Raw genomic sequence first — 23,531 nt, 5'->3', positions numbered from 1 at the left:
TTTATAGATATATGTAATGTATAAAATTTGAATCGATTTTATTGTTTCAATATACCAGACAGCACAAAGTTTGTTAGTATTATTTGAATTTAAATAGGTTAATTCAAATTTTTTTTTGTTTTTACTGCTTTATGACGTAAGTAATGTCATAAAAAATTAACACATTATAAATAATTATTAACGAATTTTGTATGGAATTTAAACAAAAAAACCTTACTTTTCATCAAATGGTATAGTCCGTAAAAATATATATTTTCGGAAAAACTAAATTTATAAATATTTATTGAATTTATAAAACTCATGTAAAATATTTATTGTTTTAACTTACATCAGTACTGATATTTAACTCTGTTAAATACTATTTGTTTAGAGACATGATCAAAATATTTAATTATATTGTTCTATAATCTTTACCTGATTCGATTATATGTACTTTTTTTTACTTCAAGTATTAATAACCTGCTTAGTCTAATATGAACTTATGCTTAGATTAAAGTGTTTATTTTCACATAATTTATAGTTTTCGATATAAATTAATAACAGTAAAAACTATTAGTTTAAACTTTTAAGTTGAGTAAGACTATTTTGACAATGTGCATAAGTTAATGTAAAATGTAAATGTAAAACAATTCTATCTATTTCGACTAAACATTTAAATAACTGCTTTTTATTTAGTTTTAATGGTAGAGAGGGTTAAAAAAGACCATCAAAATAGTCTAAAATATTTATATAATGATTAAATATTGTTTTGTTTAAAGCCCTTGGTTTAAAAATTTTAAGTTTCCTGTTGAAAAGTTTCAATGATCAAGCTAATAGTAAATTAATGTCAAAATTAAATATTGTAAAATACAATTTAAACTATTTAAAAACAAAGCTGTAAAGCTTTACACTTCTAAATAGCAAGAAAATAACAAAAAAAGTTTTTTAAATTGTTTAATGCTAGCATCAAAATTTCGACTTTTAATTAGTCGTTTTAAACCTTTATAGGAAATATCAAATAATATTTTAAACAAATACCTATTAGAAAATAAAAGAATATCATCGTATATAACTTTATCCTCAGATTTACTACTACAAAATCTACTACTTATTTACTGAGGTTACACAAAATTTTCTGTTGTCGCATGCCACTTAGATACGCATTTCTTAAGTTCGCATTGCCCATTGGATATGCACTTTTATCCCTAGAACGCTTGTTGTAATTGTTTTTTTTTTTGAATTGAAAAACCGAACCAAAATATATTAGCACAAAAGTATCAACAATATTAAATTAATTAGTAATACTTGTAAATTAAACTAAAAGTTTAAAAAAAAGTTATGAACCTACAGATTGTATGTCAAATCTTATCAAATTAAAAATATTATAACTATAATAAACTTTAACGAAAATAAAATAAATATTTAATAACCTCATAATACTGTGTCAACTTTTTTTAGAGAGTATTTGACAAATCTACTTTTTCCGTAGATAGTAAACAAGCATTCTACTTTTTGTTTTGCTGTCATTAAGCTTTATTAAAGTAAAAATCTCAGTTATCAAGTTTTTAATACCAGAAAACAACAAATAAACATTAGTTTGTTTAGAAATTACTACAACGTTTTAACAATCCTTTAGTTATTTTAAAATTTTATTAAAACTGATTTTACTTTAATGGAAAGTTTTGTTTTATTTATTGTTTTTGAAATAATTTAGAACAAGATTTATTTCTTTGTTTTATTTTTAAACAAAAAAATAAACGTTGCTAGTTAAACGACAAATAAATATGCTCAAAATGTTTAGTCCCAGTATACGGATGCCTTTCAATATTTTGTCCATGATAAGTAGACTTCAAATATTTATTTAAGTAAAAATTTGATATAAAAAAATGTATAACACATAAGTGATAAGTAGCTGCTATGCCGACCAAAAGTTAATGTTTTAATTAATAAAAGTGTAAATGATTTAAAATAATTTAAACTTTTAATTTTATAAAATAAAATTTAATTAATTTTTTACTGAAAATGTAGAAAAAGTTTAATTAACATAATCTTAGAAGTCAAATGTATTCTCATTATAATTATTAATCAGTTCATTCTTAAAACTTTTAAGTTTTAGTTTCTGCAATCTGTTTATAAATTAATTTTCTTTTTTGTTTAACTAAATTGTCTAATTAAATTACTAACTTTAAAAATGTTTTTGGCAGAATTACAAAAATTAATTCTGAGTTCTGAAACAAATAAAAATATCTGCATATATTCCTTTTAAACTTTCTGACCTAGGAACGTTATGTAAATGTTATTTACATAACATACATATAAATTACAACTGTTATTTAAATAAAAATAAATAAGGCAACTCTCTCTCACTGTATTTTAAGTTATTATGTTTTTAAATCAGAATTTTACTCAGCTTTCAAACAATAAACTTTAATTTTTTACTTATGGTTTAAGTTAATAAAATTCTCTGATATTTATCTATTTTGAAATAATATCTATTAAATTTTATTTAAATGAAAATTAAGTATAATTAAATTTATTCCTTTATTAACTATTTAATAGTTTAATACTGAAAGAAATTTTATCCTTAATATGACATGGAGTTCTGATTATTAACTAATAAAAAACTTTTTTAGGTTTTAAAAAACTTTAAAGTGTTTTTAGTTTTAAAAAAAAAGTTTCTGCCATGATTAAAATAACCATTTGATTTTTCAACTTAATATATATATGTGCTGTATGAGGTATTATATAATTAATAGTCAAAGCTAGTGTTAGGTAAAACAGCTAAATTTTAACCACTGAACTATTTATTTAAGTATTATTAATTTTAGTTTAAGTTAAAATTTACAGTTATTTTTATAGAATGTAGTTGACTAAATATTTTTTTTAGTATGTAGGGCAGACTTCACATGTTATAAATCATTTAATATTTTTTTAAATTATAAAATTAAATAAGTGTTTATTGTGTTTTTTTTTTTAATTTTTTTACTATAAAATAAAAAGGCTTGTATTTATAACACTTTATGAATTTATTATTCATTTATACTTGAGTTTAAAAGTTGTAACTAAAACTGACCTGTTAACTATGCAATAATAACTTATTAAGTATAACAAGTTTTGTGTTTTAAAATTATATTTTTTTTTAGTTTGTTCTAATCTGATCATCTTATTTTAACTGTGTGCTATTACATACATTCTAATATGGTTTTTTTTAGGTATAAATTACTATCTACTAATGACTTTCAATTTATAAAAACTAAATACGTTATGTAAACTTTTATTGATTTAAAATTTAATACTATTTAAAATCTTTAAAACACAAAGAATTCCTTTTTTTTAAATTACTTAACAAGTTTTAAAAAAGTGTTCCAGATTTTCTTAGAGATCTACAGGATTGCCACTCTACCTGAAAACCTGGAAAAACCTTGAAAAAAAAATAATTTGACAATTTAGGCAAAAAAAAACCTTGTAAAACCTGGAATTTGAGATACTTTGAAAAAAACCTAGAAAACCTTTAAAAACTAGGAATTTAAAAAGTTTTCACATTTTCAGTGGTAAAATTATGGTTTGACTCATATCTATCATATAAATTAAAAAAAATTGTTATCACCAAAAAATGTTTTATTAAAAAACACATTTAAAGTAGCTTTACATTATCTTTACAAAGTTTTTATACTATTTAACTCAGTTTCTTACCTTTCACTTAACTTTAAACTAAAAATAGATCCAAAAATGTGTACTTTTAAAAACCTGGAAGAAATTTTGAAAACCTGGAAAAAATTTTGGAAAAAAAAGTGGGCAACCCTGGGTCTAAAAGTTAAATGATTTTTTTTAACTAATTATAAACTACGAAATTGTGAACTAAAGATTCTTTTGTAATTAAAGAAGATTAAGGGTATTAAATACCGGAAAACAAAGTGAAGCTTCTTTATTAAAGCCAATCTTTAATATTTTAAGTTTTATAAAAGTGATGTTTACTACAAATAAAATATAATGTTTTTAAAAAATAGACAAAAGTTATGTATGATTAAAAATTTGTAACATTTCTAAAGCTAAGTTCCAGTAAATAATTAAAGAACAGTTCCTCATATCAACATTGTAGCAGTTGAGCAGGGTATAAAACTTTATTTGTTAACTTTTTTTGAATTTAGTAAAATAGTTTGAGTTAAAGTTTTTGTTCATCCATGCGTTTAAGACAAAGCAAGGTCACGTGTTTTACTGATGCAAGTTTTCTTTTGTATACTACATCCATATATAAATAAACATTAATTGGAGAATGGATGCATTCTAGCCACAGCTTGCTGCAGTAAACATGTTATTTCAGAGTAGACATTTATACTGTTTGATTAGTTTGTGTAAAGCTTTTATTTAAGAGTGTTTTCTTATATTAATTTTTTTTAGTTTAGTTTTATCCACTTTATTCTATTTTTAATTTAAAGATTCCCAAAATAAAACTATTTTATTTGAAAGAATATTATAACATATAATCTTAGTCGTTTAGCTTTAGTATTTGTTTGTTTTTTAATGTATATCAATTGTTAATACTTTTTATCTCCTAAAATGCAGTTACTCAAAAAGTACTCAATAAAAGTGTTTTCAAACTTAACGTCTTGTACTAATTTTTTTTAGCAAATCAAATATTTTAAAGGTAAAACAGCCATAAAAAACACTTAATTTTTACATAAATGCATAATTTGAATACCCGTGACTCTAAGTTTATTTTTAAACCAAGTTTGTTCTCTTTTTCTCACTCTCTCATTCAATTACGTCATCATAAATTTACTTACAAGCTGTATCTCACTCTATGTCAAATATTAATAAGCCTAAATCAAATGAATGACTAAAGGATATTTGCTTTTTTGCTAAACTTAGTTTTAGATTCATTTTTTTAGAGCAGTTTGTTTGAAGTAGTTTGTTTTTTTTAAAGATATTTTTTTAACCAATATTAGAAACTTAAGAGAAATGCAAAATTGTCAGTTTTAAACAAGTAATTAAGGTTTAGTTTGAGTGAGAAATATTTTAAATATGGCAAATAAGTATTATATATTTGTAAATATTTTTATATAGCTTTTGAAAGTTAGCTTAAATTAATAAAAAAAACAGACACATTTAATTTCATTTATATAAATTAGTTTTAATATTTTAGAAAGACTAGTGGTGACTTAAAACTAATAATTTTAATAAGGGTTTGAGTCCATCTCTCATAGAATCGTCTTTTTACAAAATAAATTCATTTTTTATTAGTACTCGAAGATTGTGTATAAAGTACTAAAACTATTGAAAAATATTATAAGTGCATAAGAGTTAGGATTTACTTCTGATACCAAGTCGACTTTATGAAGTAGCATTAAAGCAATATATCAAACTTCACTTGTTAACTGTTTAAATTTAGTAAATATTTATATGTTAAAGTTTTTGTTCATCTAAGCGTTTAAGAGAAAGCAAGGTCACGTGTTTTACTGATGCAAGTTTGCCTTTCCATACTACTGCCATATATAAACACACATCAGTTGGAGAGGTGATTCATTTTAGTCACAGCTAGCTGCAGTAAACATGTTAATCCAGAATAGACATTTATACTTTTTGATTAATTTGTATAAAGCTTTTATTTAAGAATATTTTCTTCTAATAAGCATTTTTGTATTTTAGTTTAATGCACTTAAATTTTATTTAAATTTAAAAATTCCAAAAGTAAAGTTATTTTAGATCTAAATTTTATTTAATTGCTTTAAAAACATTCTAAATAATTTTAAAAGCATAACTTTTTTTGTTTCACATGGTTCTTTATTTTTTGTATATCTTTACAATGATTCTTCAATACAATGTGTTCATTAATTATGAAGCCAATTTTATATATTTCAGCTCTAAGTATTTATTAATATCAGTATTAGTTTGATCAAATTAAGTATAAATTAGGGTTTGTAATGTGGTTGTAAAACATATTATAACCTTACATTTGTTTGTTTTTTAAAATTTCATTGCACATAGTTCATAAATGATATAAAAAGTAAAATATTTCGTTTTTAATCCTTACTAAAAAGTTTTTACATATTTAACATTTAATTGTCTTATATTTTCAACCAATAACGAAAATTTTGTTGATTGAGTTTAGGTGTACAAATTATATTTGTACAAGTGTTTTAGTGTTTACAAGATAAATAGGTTAACATTTTAATTTATTTTACTAAAGTTATTTTAGTCCTATAGGCTTTAAACACCTTCAATGACAAAAGTTTACTAAAAATAACAGTATATTTGTTACAGAGTGTATCTAAAAATGAATAAAATGAGTTATAACGGAGCAAACAACAATGTTATTAATACTGGCGGCTATACTGAAGTTTGGCAATACAACATGAAACAAATGCTCAAAAGAGTATGCGAAATTTCAAGAACCCACAAAGTAGTTGCGATTGATACCGAATTCCCTGGAGATCCACACGGAAGTAATGATTACTGGCGTAATAAGACAATAACAAGTAAGGCTTACGAAGTACTAAAGAAAAACGTAGACTGCACAAAAATGATTTCATTAGGTTCGTGAGATTGTCATATTTAGTGTTTTTCTTTTTATTAATGTAACTTTTAAAGTTATAGTTTTTGTTGCATAGCTCAAAATTATTATCGAGCAGGAAATGTTAGTCGAAACAATTTTTACAAAAATTTAAAACTTCTACATTCATATAATAATATTTAGACAAATTATACTCTAACCATAAATATACTAAAATTTAATTTTTTTGTTTTCTACAACATTATAGAGACCCTTTCATTGTTAATATTAATTAATTTTGTAAACTTATTTAGTATTATAATGGGTTATATCAATTTTAGGTTTGTCTTTTTGTTCATACGATGGACAACTGCCAGTAAATCACACCTTCACTTTCAATATGAAATTCGACGAAAAGACAGAACTAGCAAATCCAGCTTCCATAATATACTTAAAAGAACATGGCACAGATTTTGATAGACACAGAAAGTACGGTTGCAAACAGATAGACGTGGTAAACGGTCTTAAAGGACTTTTCTGGGATAAAGGTATCACTTGGGTTACTTTTCAAGGGTAAGACTTTATTTTACTTTAGTAAAAGAACTAAGAGTAAGGTTTTGAATTTGCAGATTTTCATTTACAATTTTCGTTAAGTTTTGTTATACATAATCTTTTAAAAGTAACATTTTTAGCTAAAACAAACTATTTTAATTCAAATACTGGAGGCATTAATATAATGCTTTTCTTACATAAAATAAAAATCTACTCTTCGTAAACAAACACTTAAACAATGTAAATTTAGATAAGAGTACAAATAATTTTACAAAGTTAATTAAAATGTAATAAATTTAGTTAAAATTAAATCGAGCAAACGTAAATTAATACTATTGTCTGTTTCAGATGTAAAGACCTGGCCTACATCATAAAACATTACAGAAAGACAAATCTGCCGAAAGAGCTCACTGGATTTAAGAGGTTTGTTTAATCATTATATTATGATATTTTGTATTAAGATAATAACAAAAGCAGATTGTAATCAAATTATTAATCCTAATACGCATCAATTTCAATGCAATAATTTTACTTGACCGAATACAATCATTTTTAATATATCCTAATAATGCATAATGTTAAAGTTTAGACAACTTTTTATATGAGATATTTTCAACAGATTAGTGAGTCAACATTTTAAAACAAATGTCGACCTGAAGTACATTGTGACGCACGTACCTTCATTTAGACATTTCAGCAGATGGGGGCTGTCGAGAATCGTGAAAAGTTTTGGATTGCCAGCAAACCAGGCCCATAATGCCGGTAGAGACGCAGAAATGACGTTGAGACTCTTTTTTCAAGTACGCAGCATTCTACCAAACTATCAAGAGTACTTCGGAAAACTGTGGAGCTTACACTTTCAGCCGCCGCCAGTAGCTGTGCACTGCCAAAAGCAATTTTAAATTTATTTGAAAACAATAATTTTAATGTCGTAAAAAACATTAAAAAAAAATAGAGAAAAGTAAATGTGTGTATTTAGTTGTTTAAGATGTTTTACAATATACCTTAGTAAAAATAGTTTGTTTAAGTATACATATCAAACCTATATGTCTTAAAATACAAATAGTTGTTTTTTATATTTTAAGGATTTTAAATGATACTTTATAAAAAATAAATAAGTAAAATATTTATCTATTTGTAGAAAGTCTATAACTGTTTCAATTAAAGTCAATACAAATTTAGAGTTATTTTGATTATTTTTATTTTTCAACAAAGTTATAAATTAAATAGTACCGTGCCGTCTTTCCGAATACATTTACCTAGTTTACTTATCTTTTAAGGTTAAGAAACCTGACTAAAACAAAAATATTTACAGAAAGCTGGAACTTGTCCTTAGTTTTAGTCATAATTGTATGTCTCTTGTGTTATCTAACACTTTATAGTAGCTTATCAAGAAAAATCAAAATATTTTTATTACGTAATTTTTTAAAATCAAAGTCAAATTTACATTGTTTATATTCAAAACCAGTATTATACATTTATACGGAAATTAATGATTTCATAAATTTAAACTCACAACAATACTTAATTACTTTTTTCAAATATTTTGTTTATTTGTGAAAAGTATTTGACTACTCCTCAAAAGTTTTAGTTTTAGTCATCTTTTTTTATATAAAAAAAGTTTCATTAGTATAAGAAACACTAAACGGTCGTTAGTCGTGCGGTGAAGTTCATTGTTTATTATATAAGTATAAACAACAATTTTTTAAAAACATACTATCATAACAACCAAATAATTATTTTATGTTTAATTACAATTAAATTGGTTTCTTGATATCAAATTAATAGATTTTATCAAAAATTAAATTAATACGACTAAATTTTAGGTGTGTTTGCAACATCTGTTTAGTTCAAAAGGCAGCAATGCTCATAATAATGCAGTTATATTATTGTTTTGTCTACTAATGAATAATACAATAAGATTACGATTTGCAAGTAAAGTTATAAACGTTAATTAAAAAATTAAATTAAAACATTTTATCAAAGTTTAAAAGCTAGTTGTAACCAATACAACTTATACAAATATAAATACGTAAAGTCCTGCTCTACTAAATGGTTTTTAAAAATTGAAAAAGTTTAAAAATTTGGAAGATCGAAGTTTAAGTCTCAAAATATAAATATCCTAATAATTTTAAAACTTGTTGTAAAGATGAAAATTAAAATAATGAAAGTAAATAAAATAAACTTTGATTTATAATAAAGTTGTGAAAGTTTTAAATTTCTGAAAGGTAAAGTCTCTTGAAAAATAACTTTTTTGTATAAATGAAACTGGTACATTAAAGCAATTTAAAGTATATCAATAAAATTATATAAAAATTTAAGCTGATAATTATGTATTAGTGTAATAAGTACTTAAAAGATTAATAAAGTAGTATCAACTATTATTTTCAAAAAAAAAATTTATTCTAAATAAGATGACAATATTTGTATTGGTTACGTGTTGAATAGTAGACAAAATGTAACTAAAACTAAAACTTATTTATAAATTTATTTTTAGTCGGTAGTTTTTTCTTCAAGTAAGATAAAAGTAAAATAAATCATTATAACGAAACTAAATGCAAGACATTGTTTTTAAGAAGTTATACTACAAAAAGTTTCAAAAGTTAAACAAAAAAAAACTTTCAAAGGTGTTAATACTTTCAAACCTTATTTTTAATTTTGTTAATTCGTTAATTAATAAATCCTCGTTTATTTTCTTAAATTGGTTAACTTGTAATTACTATCAAAAAAAAAGTGTTTTAACAAATGCTGTAATTGTTATATAAAATATAAATTTGAATATTTAGTTCAAATGTAAAAATGAGCGTTACAGTTTCTTTGTAACTGTATAAATTGATTTTTTATTGTTTTTTATATAACCATATACGTTTTTACTCAAATTCTTTTTTCTTTTTTCTCTTTCGCTTACTTCATTATTACGTCACAACAAGTTATCAATTCAACTTTAAGTTTATAAAAAAGCAGCTGCAGGTAATTTTAACTTCCGGCTTACAAGCAGATCTTTCTGTTCATAATTTTTAAAGCGAGTATAATGCTCGTATAGAAACTATTTTAAATATGTTAAGTACAAAACTAACTTCAAGTACAGTAACCTCTCGCATCTTTACGCACTCGTGACGTTACGCACTCTCGTTTAGTTAGCATTTTAGAATTGTAAAAAATTCAAAAAATAATAATTTTATATTTTTTTAATATTAAACAAATTAGGTTTATTGTATATTTTTAATTTAAAATATGTTTTTAAATGTTAACTCACCTCTCTATATTTTTAGACTTTGTAAATTTTTGTTCCTCGACTAATTGACAAGCATTTAGTTATACCTCAGTATATCAGAAATTTTCTTAACAATAAGAAATTAATTTTAAGTTTTTTTTGAAATGAAGAAATCTATTACAGCACCAAATACATATTTTTGTGAATGGCTATAGAAACAAACTTTAATATTGACACCACACCATTTCATAATTGTAAACAACTACTTGATTATAAATTGAATTTTCTAAGTAGAATAGAGTATAAATGTTAGGTATAAAGTAGATCACATATAAATAAAGATATAAAATATACATGTTATTAAAACTAGTAATAATTTTCTACAAGTATTATTGTTTTATATAAATTTAAATCCTTTTTTTTAATATATGTATAGCTTTATCTTTTTTTTTATTTTTATAAATAAAGTAAACAAATTGTTAAAAGTGGGAAAGTCTCTAGTTTGCTTTTAACAAGAAGTAATATCAGAAAACAGCCATTATAGTAAGTATATTTGGTACCTTTCGTATCTTTAGCCATTTTTTCTGTGGACACAATGTGCGTAAATAAGCGAGAGGTTACTGTATATAATTTAACATTTATAATGAATGGTTAACAAGAATAAAGTTTTTCATAATTTAATACAAAGGTATAAATGATTACTAATATGATAACTAAGCCATTAAATTTAAGTACACATCCGTTTTATAAAATACAAAGCATATTTTATTGTTGATTTTATTGCTTTATTGACAGTTTTCCCTAAATTGAAATGCAGCAAAATATATATAAATTTTTTTATTTTTTTTGAATATACAATTCCTAAAACCAAAAAAAGAAAGACTTAGTGCAAAATATTTTTTCATTTAAGTTTTACAACAGGAGTAAGTAAACATATGGGGCCAATTATCTTAAAGTTATGGATTTTTTGACCAATTTTTTATAATAAAAATAATTGCTTTTCGGATTTTTAGATTTAGCCATAGTTTTAGTCATGTTTTTAGTTTTACTCATAGTTCTTTTCTAAGTTAGACATATATTGCTATTAAAATAGTTCATAAAGTTTATGGTCAAAACTTTTTTGAATATTATTTGTATTTGTATTAAATTCACAAATTAAAAATTAAAAACAAATTAATTTCAAGCAGCCAGTACGAAAAGATTTATAAGTTTGTTTTTTTTAAGATTGATTGTACTGGTTGTAATAATTTTTGTGGTCCAAAAAGATATTTTTTTATCAGTTAAAATATATATAGAAAAAACTTAAGGCGAATCTTTTAAAACCTTTAAAACTTTTTATTTCAGAAGCATTCAATAATTTTCTAGAACATTTTTTATTTTGTCGGCAAAACTCTACGGTTTATATTTAAAGCGACCGTGATGTTCGTAAACTAAACTATCTGAATTAATTTTAGAAAAAAACTTAACCTTGAATATAAACTTACACAGTTATAATGAATTATTTGAAATACAAATTGTTTAAAAAAAAAGTCTAACTCAGCTATAAAACTTTAGTATGCAGTTACTTTATCAAACACAAAACATTTATCATTTTTGACTTTGTTGACATAGTGACAGCTTTACATAAATGAAAATACTACAAAATAACAAAATTTGAACTTTTTTAACTTCATTTAATGTAAAATACTTAAGAATAAAAAAAACGTAAGTATGCAAAATTTATTTTCAGTAAAGTTTAAAAACATAGTTCGGTAAGCAGATATTGACCGATTAAGTTTTAAAAAAAAAAGTCTATACAAGTACTATTTCAACAAAACGTTTTACAGTTAAAATACAGTACAGCAGTAAATTAAAGTATATTACACAAAGCACGTTACGTTTCGTTTTTGCAACTTAATCAGCAAAATTTTAGTAAAATGAAAAAAAAAACATTTTAAACCTTTGAATAACCATTTACTTATTAAATTTAACATCACACGGTTTTAAACAAAGGTTTATTTTACGTGCAGTTTACTACATTTTTAGTTACATTTATACTCGTTTTTATTTATTTAAAACTTTCTTAAGTTTTAAAAAAACACTTATTAAATCAATTGTTATTATATTGTTGCACAAACAAGCATATAAATATACATTTAAAGACGAAAGAAATCTAGTTTTATAAATCTATTTTTGTTCAACTTTTGTTTTACTTAGAGCATCAAAAAATCTTAGAATATAATAAAATTAAAATTATTAAACACAAACAAAAATAACTTAGCAATTTTACAAACATTGTTAGTAATATTTACATAAATATCTAAAATTAAATAAAACTTATAAGCAACGTAACAAACAAGAACTTTATTCACTGTTATTAGCAAACTTTATTTTACATAGATACTTTATTTTTAATAGCCCTACAAAATTCGAAGTTTGAGTATTTTGTTAATACTCAAAAATTTATGTTCAACTGTGAAGAAAAATACTTTTTTAACAATGCGTTTATGCATTAAATTTTCACTGTGATTAAAACTATAGGAAAGTAAATTTACCCAAGCTCATAAATTTAAGTTATAACCCTAATTATTAAATTAATCAATTAATATGTGTTAAAATAAAAATTATTATACTTTTAATTGACATAACAACATAAACAATTTTAATTATTATACAAAAGACTTGTTTTATATTAAATGTTGATACTAAAAAAAACTTATATTTTATTGTAACGATACTAAATCAACTGCAGATAGATAAACTGCTCAATAAAATAGAATAAAAAAATAAGTTTTCAATTCCATGGTTTAAACTGCTGTACTAAACCATGCGTTACACCGAAAAATTTAGCAATATTATTAAACTAAAGTTTTTTTTTTAATTTTCTTTAGTGTATTTTTATCTTGTTACACTTATTAATCGCTATTCATTTAAGTATATTGCTTCACTCAATGATTGGTAAAAAATTAACTTAATACATATATGTCTATTTTTTATTTTAAGTTTACCACATAAACTTTTTAAGTTACTGGGCCAGAATTGACTTCAGTTTATGAAAATAATACAAAAAACGAAACATATTTAAAAACCTTGCTGGCTGAATTTAATAACATGAATAAATTATAATTATACAAATTAAAAATTGAACGCACATTTGGTTTCTGGTGAGAGTTAATTTGAATAAAATGCACCAGCCAGGAAAGGCTATGTACAATTGAGCATAGAAAATAAAATTAGATTATAATAATATATTAAACAGCACATTAATGCAAATAATATAAAAAACAAAAAAAAAATTAAATTATCACTTTGTTTCTTATCATTAATCTTCTTTGGTTTCTTTATCTTTTTTTTAGTCCTTTAAGTACAGTAGATCTCCATCATGTGCGGCCATTTGCAAGCAACTCTCATATATGCAAGCATCAGTTCTTATGTCCGAGCTTTTTAGGTCGGGCTTGCACACCTCGGTTGCATTTACCAACGAACAACTTGCCGTATACCCGTAATACTTTGAGATTCCTCAGACCGAGCAAGCGAAGTCTACGCTGACTGGGCTTAAGAAAGTCTAAACACTTATTTTGTTGCCATGTATTTCTAAGAATTCTACGAAGGCATCGTAAGTGAAAGGTATTAATTTCTATTTCTCCTGCAGGCTAGAAAACATCTGTTTATCGTCTAACGTGTCATTATCACTACCGTATGGCAGAATACTGTATACACACGAACTACAAACGTTAGACTTTGTAGGGATGCTTAACTTTTGGTTTTCCCAAACGAGCGAAAGTGCCTGAGATTTTACCAATGCGACTATTTATTTTTGTGTCCACTGATGCGTTTGACGCAACACTTGAGCCAAGGTATACAAAGTTTTTTAATACCAGTTTTTGATGAACTAAAGTCTTGCTTTAATAGAAATGGAAACAAGGTTCTAAACAGAGTTTCTGCAGCCTTGCAGAAACACCTTTTTTGACTTCAATAGAATCAGAAACACTGTAATGATATTAACATCTCATTTTCGTATTTTAAAGCGGATGTTGTAAACTGTTTTACGCATTTACGCAGATTTCGTGACGTGCTTCCAATATTAAAAATAAACAATTTTATTATTTCAAGGAGGTAATTTCATTTCAATACGTACATATTTGCGTTTGTTTTTCAAATACGCGTTAGTTGCTTAGTTATTCCGCGGTACGATCAAGTTACGATTAAGTTCAACGTTTTATTCACAAATTTCGAGAATAAAGAAAACGTCTACATCGCGGAGTTGATGTTAGTATTTTATATAACTTTACGACTGTTAATACTTTTTATAGATTTTATTTGTGTCGTGATTTAATAGTTTCTTTCTTCAGAACTAAGAATAATTATTTAAAATAAAGTAAATTGCATTTATTCAAAGTGTGTTTTATTCATAACTTAGGAAATAGTTTTGTAACTTATACTGTTAGCATAACATTTACTACTCGTAAGTATTGCAGTCAGTAAGTTACTGGAGACCACGTAGTTAAGACATAAAGATAAATCAACATTAAAATAACCCATTTGGTTAAAACACTACCATCACATTGGATGGTTGCCCTTGTGTTTTTGTGAAAAGACTTCACAACGTAAAAATTTTTACAGGACATATTATTTCAAGCTGTATAGCAAATAATCCTTCTCTAATAACTAAGTCAAAGGCATTTATTTAGTCAAAAGTTTATTTGCTGTTTTTAGAGTTAACTGTTGATCTTATATTTGTAATTGCAAATTTATTGCTATAGTTAATGCTTATTAAGTATTTGTGCTTGTAGTTATTTGTTAGACCAAAAAAGACTTTGTACTTGCTCCAACTTTGTTTGGAATCTTCTTTTCGATGCTATTAAAGCATGCTTTTAATTCATTAACTACTGGAATCAAGCTTCATACAAGAACTGACGGACACCTTTTCAATCCTTCAAATCTAAGAGCTAAGCGAAATCTGAAGAAAGTCACCATACGTGATCTTTTATTTGTTGACGATGCTGCACTCGTGGCTCACTCTGCCCAAGACCTGCAGACACTGCTGAATCAGTTTTCTTCGGCATGCTCGGATTTCGGCCTTACTATAAGCCTTAAGAAGACTAAAATTCTAAGCCAAGGAACAAATATTTTACCATCAATCAAGATCAATCGTAAGGATATCGAGAATGTAGATAACTTTGTATACCTTGGCTCAAATGTTGCGTCAAACGCATCATTGGACAAAAAAATAAATAGTCGCATTGGCAAAGCATCAGGCACTTTTGCTCGCTTGACTGCAAGAGTTTGGATAACCAAAAGCTAAGCATTCGAACAAAGGCTAACGTTTACTGTCCTGTGTCTGCAGTACTCTGCTTTACGGTAGCGAGACATGGACGTTACCTAGCGTACAGGAGAAGAAAATTAATACCTTCCACCTACGATGCCTTCGTCGCATCCTTGGAATTACATGGCAGCAAAAGATCACTAATGAGGAAGTATTGAGACGTACTGGTCTTACCACTATATACTTTACCCTCAGTCAGCGCAGGCTTCGCTGGCTCGGTCATATTCTGAGAATGAATACTGAGCGGATTCCAAAGTTTCTATTGTATGGCGAGTTGGTCGTTGGCAAACGAAACCGAGGACGTCCAAAATTACATTTTAAGAATGTATGCAAGCGCGACCTAAAAAGCTTGAACATTGGAACTGATGATTGGAAGTTGCTTGCAAATGACCGTGCCAAATGGAGATCAACTATACACAAAAGACTGCAAGAAAGAAAAAAGAAATATTTTAGAAAAACGAAGAAGAAGATGAAGAAATAAGAAGCAGAATGAATTTAATTGTTTTTTTTTTTTTTAAACTTGTAAATTTTTTTTTTCTTCTCTGTGCACAACACGCATAGCCGATCTCGGCTGATAGCGGGCCTTATATTTATATATATAGTCAAATCAATTGCAAGTGATTACAAATAAAAACGTTTGAATTAGGTTTTTTATTATTAATATATATGATTTAGAGTTTTTTGTTTTTGCTAATTTCTAAGTTAATATAGTAAATTATTTGTTTAAATATCATCAATACTAGTTTAGTTTTTCTTTTAATGTAGACTGTGTATTTGTAAAATAAACTTATTTCTAAACTGATAGTAATAAAAACTAAAGGAAAATAATATCATACAAAATATTTGAAATATTATACCATTTAGTTAAAGTTTATTATATGTTTAGAAAGAGATTAAAAAATAAAGATTGTTTATTCAAATTCCAAAACCCAGCATATTGCAAACAGCTTACTAGAACAAGCTTGAGAAAAGGGAAAATAACCCAATACGTTTTTCTGGAACGAAAAGCAACCTTCTTACTCGATTGGTATATCTTTGAGACCATCTATCACAGCATCTTTGGATTCTTTGTCAGGGGCTGATGCCCAATAAGTCCCAAAAGACAAGTTTAATTTTGTATCCAATTTCTCAAGTTGTCTAAAATAACTATACATTTCAAACTACGTTATAATTAAAAGTGCTTCTTGAACACTTTGTTTTTTCAATAAAAATTGCATGACAAAAAAATGTACATCAGAAACGATTATTCTTTTATATATGTAAATTAATTTTTTTTTAACATCTAAAGTACAATAACTTTTAGATGTTTTTAATATATCTATATTCATTTACTTCCAACATAAAAGCTTAGATGTAAACTCCAGATAAAACACTAGCCAATTTAAAAATAGTGTTTTTTATTAGATTCTAAAATTTAAAAAAACCTTTAAATATCAAGTCTTTTTAAAGAACAGTAATAACTTTTGCCAACTTTCAGTTATATCTACAGAGACTTTTAATTTCAAAAAATCAAAACAAAAACATTTTCATTCATTTTTTCACATTATTTTTGAGCATTACTAAAATTTAATTTATGCATAGTTACTTCTTTATTTAAATATTTTAAACAAGTAAGCTTTTATAAAACAGAAGTCGTTGACTATTTTTTTTAACGAAAGTTTTGATTTATTGTTTTTCGACTTAATAACGTAGCTAACAAAATAAGTTTGGTTAAAAACTAGGTTGTTGTTTTAGTTATCAGTTTTCAATTACCAAGTCAAAGACTGAGTACTTTGATCAAAATGATAAATTATTATTATTAATAACACGATGTTAGTACTTATAACAATAAATAAACCTAAGTTGTAAAACTGCTATAAAACTTTGCTACCATTTCTAAAAGTTTACAAAGGTAAAACAAAAGTATATTTCAAACTGTTAAAATAAAAATATACGAATGAGAGATAATTTAGATAATATTTGATGAGAGACGAAAATTTTTAAATTAAACTGTTTTATTCAGACATTTTTCAAAATGACTTTTCAGGTAATATCCATTATCTTTATATTAACAGTTTGTGATATCTTATTAAAGTTTCACCAATACAGTCAAATGATTACTAAATTTTTGCAACTTAATATATAAAAATAAAGTTTTTGAATGAATAAATAAATACAATGAGAAATGTTAAATGTAGATATGTTGTTATGTTAACCTCGATAAATCATGTCCAATTCGATATATGACGAATATTGCACAGTATTTATCGTAATCAACATACAAAGTTTTTGACAAATGCGACAACACCGGGACTTGAACCCGAAACGTTTAATTTGTTGTAAGCTCTTCACTGAGCTATATGACCGCACGCATTAACAAGTTAAGAGACTTTATATGACAAACTACTGCAAAATATATCATATTACATACCACAGTTTTAAAAAATTACAAAGTGTTAAGTTGTTGCATTAAGTAATTTTGTTTACTAATATAAAATGAAGGTAGTTTTGTTTATACAATTTCATGTACATTATATATTATTTTTATTGACGAACACAATAAAATAACTTAAAAAGGCGAAAATTTAAAAAAACTATGAAGAGTTTACAAAAAATACTGGCTTGAAATGAAAAACAGATATAAAAATTTACTAATTTTTCCTAGAAATTTTACACATAGCTAAACAAGTTTTTAATCTTTGACAATTTAGTTTTTAAAATAAAGCAACAAGCTTATAACACGTCATAAAAGAAAAGTTATGAACAGTACTATACAGTTTAAGTTTAATACTGATAGCTGCTGTGTGCACAGTTTTGTATTTTTTTTCAGTGTGCACAGACTTTAATTAAAGTGAAAATCAAATTATATTATAAGGATTTTAGTGAAGAGAAATATTTTTTGATTTAGAAAAAAGAGAGGTGATGAAAATAAAATTGGTAAACCCTAGTTTTCAAATGGGTAATTTTTTATTGTTTTAATTATTCTTGAAGTTGAACAACAACAACAACAAAAGTGTTCAGCAACCGTCATACAAACGAAGAATATTGATATTTATTAACTTGATAAGTTTGAAAATAAATCAGTTTTTGAAATTTATAATAGTACTACAGTAGCTTGATATTTTGCTTCTTAAATAGTTTGAATATACTCTATATATATAATATAATCTTTTTCTTTTAAATCAAGTTTGGTTTCATATTATTACTCTGCCATTAAACTTATTAAACTACGTCATAACTTTATAGGCAAACTGTATCTTACACTTTAAAAATAATTATTTAACTAGATGAACTAGTTAATTTTAGTAATAATATCGTATTTTAGTTTACTTAGAGCTGTTGCAAACCCACCTAACATTATCATCAAATAACTGTTTTGCCATCATATACAACAATAGCATTTGAGCTTATTAACTTTGCTCCTTCAATACCTTTTTAAAAAGTTTAGTAATTTTTTTAAACTTCACAAGTTATCTCTTTTATTAAACTATCTCAATGCTACTTTGAACTAACGACTAATATGACTAGTATGCTTAAGAGATTTTTAAAAATTGTTTTTACAAAATTAGTAAATGCAAGTCATTGATTATTTTAGCAAGAAGTGAGTTAACAAGAAATCTTAAAATTGTAGATTTATAAATTTGACTATAACTTTTTTTAAAATTTAGTAAATAAATGTTTTGCTATATTTTATTTTATTTTGTCTTTTTTAGTAAGATTAGTTATGAACAAATATAGTTGTCTTTTATTAAGTAACGTTTACTACATTTACATTTTTTTAGCTTTTATGCTACCTCGAAGTGTTCTAATGCAGTTAAATGGCAAAAAATTATAGGTTTAATTAAAATATATTTTTTTAAATCACGATCTGGATAACTTAGAACTTCGATTAGTTTGAATGGTATACTCGACTTCTTAGTTTTTGTTTGGGGTACATGTTAAGGGGTACATGGAAACGTTTTAAGTTTTTGGTTTACCAGAATGATTTTCAAATAAAGACATATGTAGACTTAAATATTTTTGGCCTAGATAATTTAAAAAGGCTGAAGCTTTTATTTATCCCTTTCATCCAGAATTTGTTTCATGAAAATTTGTTAAATATTTCACGTATGAAAAGTCAGAATAGTAGCAAACTTTAAATGCATATATGTAATAAAAAACTTAATTATAGCTATTGTTTTTGTCTCACGTGGGTTGGGATTGACAGGCTACGCTGATAAAAAATAGCTCTTCCGTCTATTTTATACATAACAATCTTGATACTTTCTCATTTCTATATAACAAATATTTCTCATAATGAAAAGTAAAGTATTATGACTTAACCTTAATAACTTTTATTATCAATAACATTAAATATAACTTTTTTTTTTATAGTAACAGTAGTTTAATAGACAATAGTGTTATTTTGTCTAAATATAAAAGCTTTATTTATTTACGTTATTACTTAATAAGCATAAGCTTTCGTTTAAAATAAAGGTATATATATATAAAGCTGGCACTTATTTTTTGCTGTTAATGAATACAATTTTAAAGCTATTGACTAGCATGCATGAGTTGGTATGCGTTTGTATCGAAGTGATTTTAGTTCTGTCTAACCATGTAATAAGTTCAGCAAAATTTTTAATCCAAGCATGCTTAGTCACAAGTATTGACGTTCTAATCTTAACATTAGTTAGTAACATTAGTAACTGTATTTTAAATAAGTTTTAAGTAGTATTTATCACGATTAAGTGTTACGTTTGTAAACTTTAAGTAGACTTAAACTTAATAAAACATTTAAATTTTGATAGAGTAAACTTTTGGTTTAAGTTTAAGCTAAAACAAGAAACAGTGTTACAAATATTTTTGTATTTAAATAGAACTTCTTGATAGTTATTGGTTTGAACACAAATAAAAATTTAGTACTAATTTATTAATTTTCGACTTTTATTATACTTTCGCAAATACTTCCTTTTTAATGTAAAACTTCTGAATAGAAAACTTAATTTTTTTAGGCACGTTATTTGATTGTTTATATAAAAGTTTCAGACACTATTTTATATAATAAAAAAATTATATTATTAAGTTATTCACTTTTATTTTCATTACAAAATTATAACTTTGAAAAACAATTAAGATATAAGTAAATACTCAAGGAAAAGTTTATAAACATATTTAAAAAGTTATTTTCTTCTAGGATAAGGAAAAAAATAAAAAAATAACAGTTACGTTAATATAACTGGACTATTTGATTCATACAAAGGAGCATTTTAAGTTAATTAATTAAATAAATAAGAATTTAATAATGAGTAACAAAAGTTCTTGTCAAGTAACCTACAAACTTTGTACGCTTACAACATTATGTGTCCAAACTAAGCAAAAATCATGTTTTTTTAAACGAATAAATTTATATATTGCTTGAATCTTTAGAAACCAAGTCAGAAGTCAAATATGATAGATTAGTAAGTTTTTGTTTGGCTTTTATTTTTAAACTTAAAATAAATTAAATTGAGAAATTACTAAGTTATATTTTCTCAAAGTTTAGTAATATAAAATAAGATAAGTTCTATAAAAAGTTAAAAACTACTAAATTTTTAAATAGGAAAACATATAGATAATGGTATTTTAAGTAATTAACTCAATTTTTAATAAAGTTTTTAATTCATATATTTACTTACGTCATTTTCTAAAAACAAGAAAATCTTCATTTAAAATTTTGCTTTAAAAAATTTATGTAACTGTAAAATTATGTCTTGTACCTATTCAGTTTTTACAGCATAAATCGGCCAATATTAAATTTCAAACATACTAGTATGATAATTAATTTAGCAAATCTTATTTAAATAAGCCAACAGTATATAATTACAAAAAAAAACTTCACACATAACTTGAATAAACAAACAAGTTTATATATAAACAAATAGTTTATTCATCCTAAACCAGTAGTTTTGACATACCAAAACTAAATGTGTGAAAATAAAAATTTTCAAGAAATATTAAATCAACTAATGCTGCTAATTACTAATAGTTTTTGTTGAAAATTATAGTAATTTACAAAACAAAGTAAAATTAAACTGAAATTTTGTTAAGTTTGAAACAAAGTTTTAGTACAATAAAAATAACAAAATATGATTATGTATTTAATGAAAGTTCAAAGTTGGTCACTTGTTTGATTTTCAAAGAAAAACAAGTAAAGAAGGTAGTATTAAAGTTTAAACAATGACTTTATGCTTATTTATTTACTTTTTTTTTCAATTTTTTAGTTTCAATAGGATAAGTTTGTTTTTAATTAATTTTGACTAGCTTTTCTAGCATATTTAAATGCATTTTGCATAAGCGTCTTTCAAAAAGGTTTCCTCAAATAAAATCACAAGTTTTCAGCGTTTTAAACTATCGACTACAAAAATAGAAATAAATGTTTTAATAAATTTTAAATGCATGTAGTTAAATATTAAATGGTTAATATAATCTCAAAAAAAAAATAATAAATTAAAAATTATAAATATATAAATTCACAATATTTTAAGATTTTATTTCAAGACAGTGTTTTATTAAAAAAGATAATACCACTAAAAAAAAATAAGTATAATACAACATTTCAAAAAAAAGTATAGAACTTTAGATTACAGCTGACGTAATAAGTACAAACCTTCAGCTAATTATAAAAAATGAATATATAAAATAAATAGCTTAATTTCAAGAGTATGGCAATTTGGTTGCTGACAGTTTTTACAGCTTAAACCAGCTGAAAACGTTTTTTAATGATACTCTCACGAATAAACTATTTAAACTTTAATTAATATTTTAATTATATTATTGTCATTTTTATTTTTTTTATTGTACATTGTTGTACTCAGGCATCAAAAACCTGTGTAACTTAAAGAGTACACACAATGATAAAAATTAAAATATAAATGTTTATATTGTTCAAAAAATAAACATAAACAACACATCAAACATAATCAAGCTAATAAAAACTCATTAAGATGTTAAAGCTATTTAATTGATATAAAAAATAATAACTTAAGATTTACAAAAGCGTTTGTATAAAATAATAAAACTAAATTAATACTCTGTTAAGGGGGAGGTGTAGGAAAATAAATTTAATTAATTTTAAAAATAAACTAAGTTAATTTAGATAAGATTAGCATTATAACTAATTTTATTTAATTGTTTTTCTTTATTTTTTTGACGAACGTATGTTTTTAAAATTATTGTCAATATAGTAGCTGAATTAACTTATTTTTTGATATTTTATAGGATGAAAATTGTGAAACTTCATATAAATAATTTATGTGTTCGTTTAATTGTAAAACTTCAGAGATATATGTTCGTAAGTTCTTAAAAACTTTAGCAGTTAATATCTTAGTATAGAAACATTTAACTTGTTATTTTTAACCTTGTAGTTTAACAATACTTAAATTTAGATGAAACAAAACATATGAATCCACTCTGTTTTTGTTTTTAATTTTCTCTTAATTTTCAATTAATAAGTTTTACGACATTAACTTTTTTATTATTTTTCAATTTTATGTGTGTACTGTTAAAACGTATAACAAGGACAGCGTACTAGAATAAATTGATAAAATAATTTTCAAAACAGCTTTTTTTTTTAGTTTTTATTAAGCTTTTTACTTTTTTCATTAACATCTTAAAAGTCTAATAAAGATTAAAGATTGTGTTTATAAATGGTACATTTACAATTTTATTGAATTATGATATAAATGAAAATTCAAATAGCTTTATTTTTTGATATAAAATAAAACATAGCTAAAAAGCAACCACATTAAGGATGGTTTTAATTGTTTTAAAGTTCTGTGTAATTGATATAAATAATTTTAATATATGATTTTTAAACTTAGTGTTGCAAAAATGTCTAGAAATTAACTAAGTAGAATAGCAGTACCAACTTGAAAATTAAAACTTTAAATTTATTATTTTGAGTAAAATCTTTTGTTGTTATTAAGTTGAAAATCTCTGGTTAACTTAAATGTACAATTTTTTTAATGTTTGAAAACATTTTAAATTGATGA

The 23,531-nt window shown here is 24.2% G+C and overlaps 1 protein-coding gene across 1 annotated transcript; it reads left to right on the top strand.

The window, feature by feature from the left end:
• The first annotated feature begins 6,262 nt into the window (after positions 1 to 6,262).
• LOC145833696 (uncharacterized) lies at positions 6,263 to 7,923 on the top strand. The gene is made up of 4 exons (XM_082940844.1): positions 6,263 to 6,512; positions 6,811 to 7,042; positions 7,370 to 7,444; positions 7,641 to 7,923. The coding sequence occupies exons 1-4, from the start codon at positions 6,263 to 6,265 to the stop codon at positions 7,921 to 7,923; spliced, it is 840 nt and encodes a 279-aa protein (XP_082796970.1).
• Positions 7,924 to 23,531: the final 15,608 nt, after the last annotated feature.

Source organism: Thalia democratica, chromosome 4 (genome assembly GCF_965202585.1).
Source record: "Thalia democratica chromosome 4, ktThaDemo2.hap1.1, whole genome shotgun sequence".
In the NCBI taxonomy this organism is placed as follows: domain Eukaryota; kingdom Metazoa; phylum Chordata; class Thaliacea; order Salpida; family Salpidae; genus Thalia; species Thalia democratica.
Note: the sequence above shows the minus strand (reverse complement) of the source record. Positions and strands in the feature narration are given on the sequence as shown.

Coding starts and splice junctions, on each gene's coding strand:
- LOC145833696 (XM_082940844.1), top strand. CDS start 6,263: ATGAGTTATAACGGAGCAAACAACAATGTTATTAATACTGGCGGCTAT. Junction 6,513..6,810: donor CACAAAAATGATTTCATTAG/GTTCGTGAGATT, acceptor TATCAATTTTAG/GTTTGTCTTTTTGTTCATAC. Junction 7,445..7,640: donor GAGCTCACTGGATTTAAGAG/GTTTGTTTAATC, acceptor TATTTTCAACAG/ATTAGTGAGTCAACATTTTA.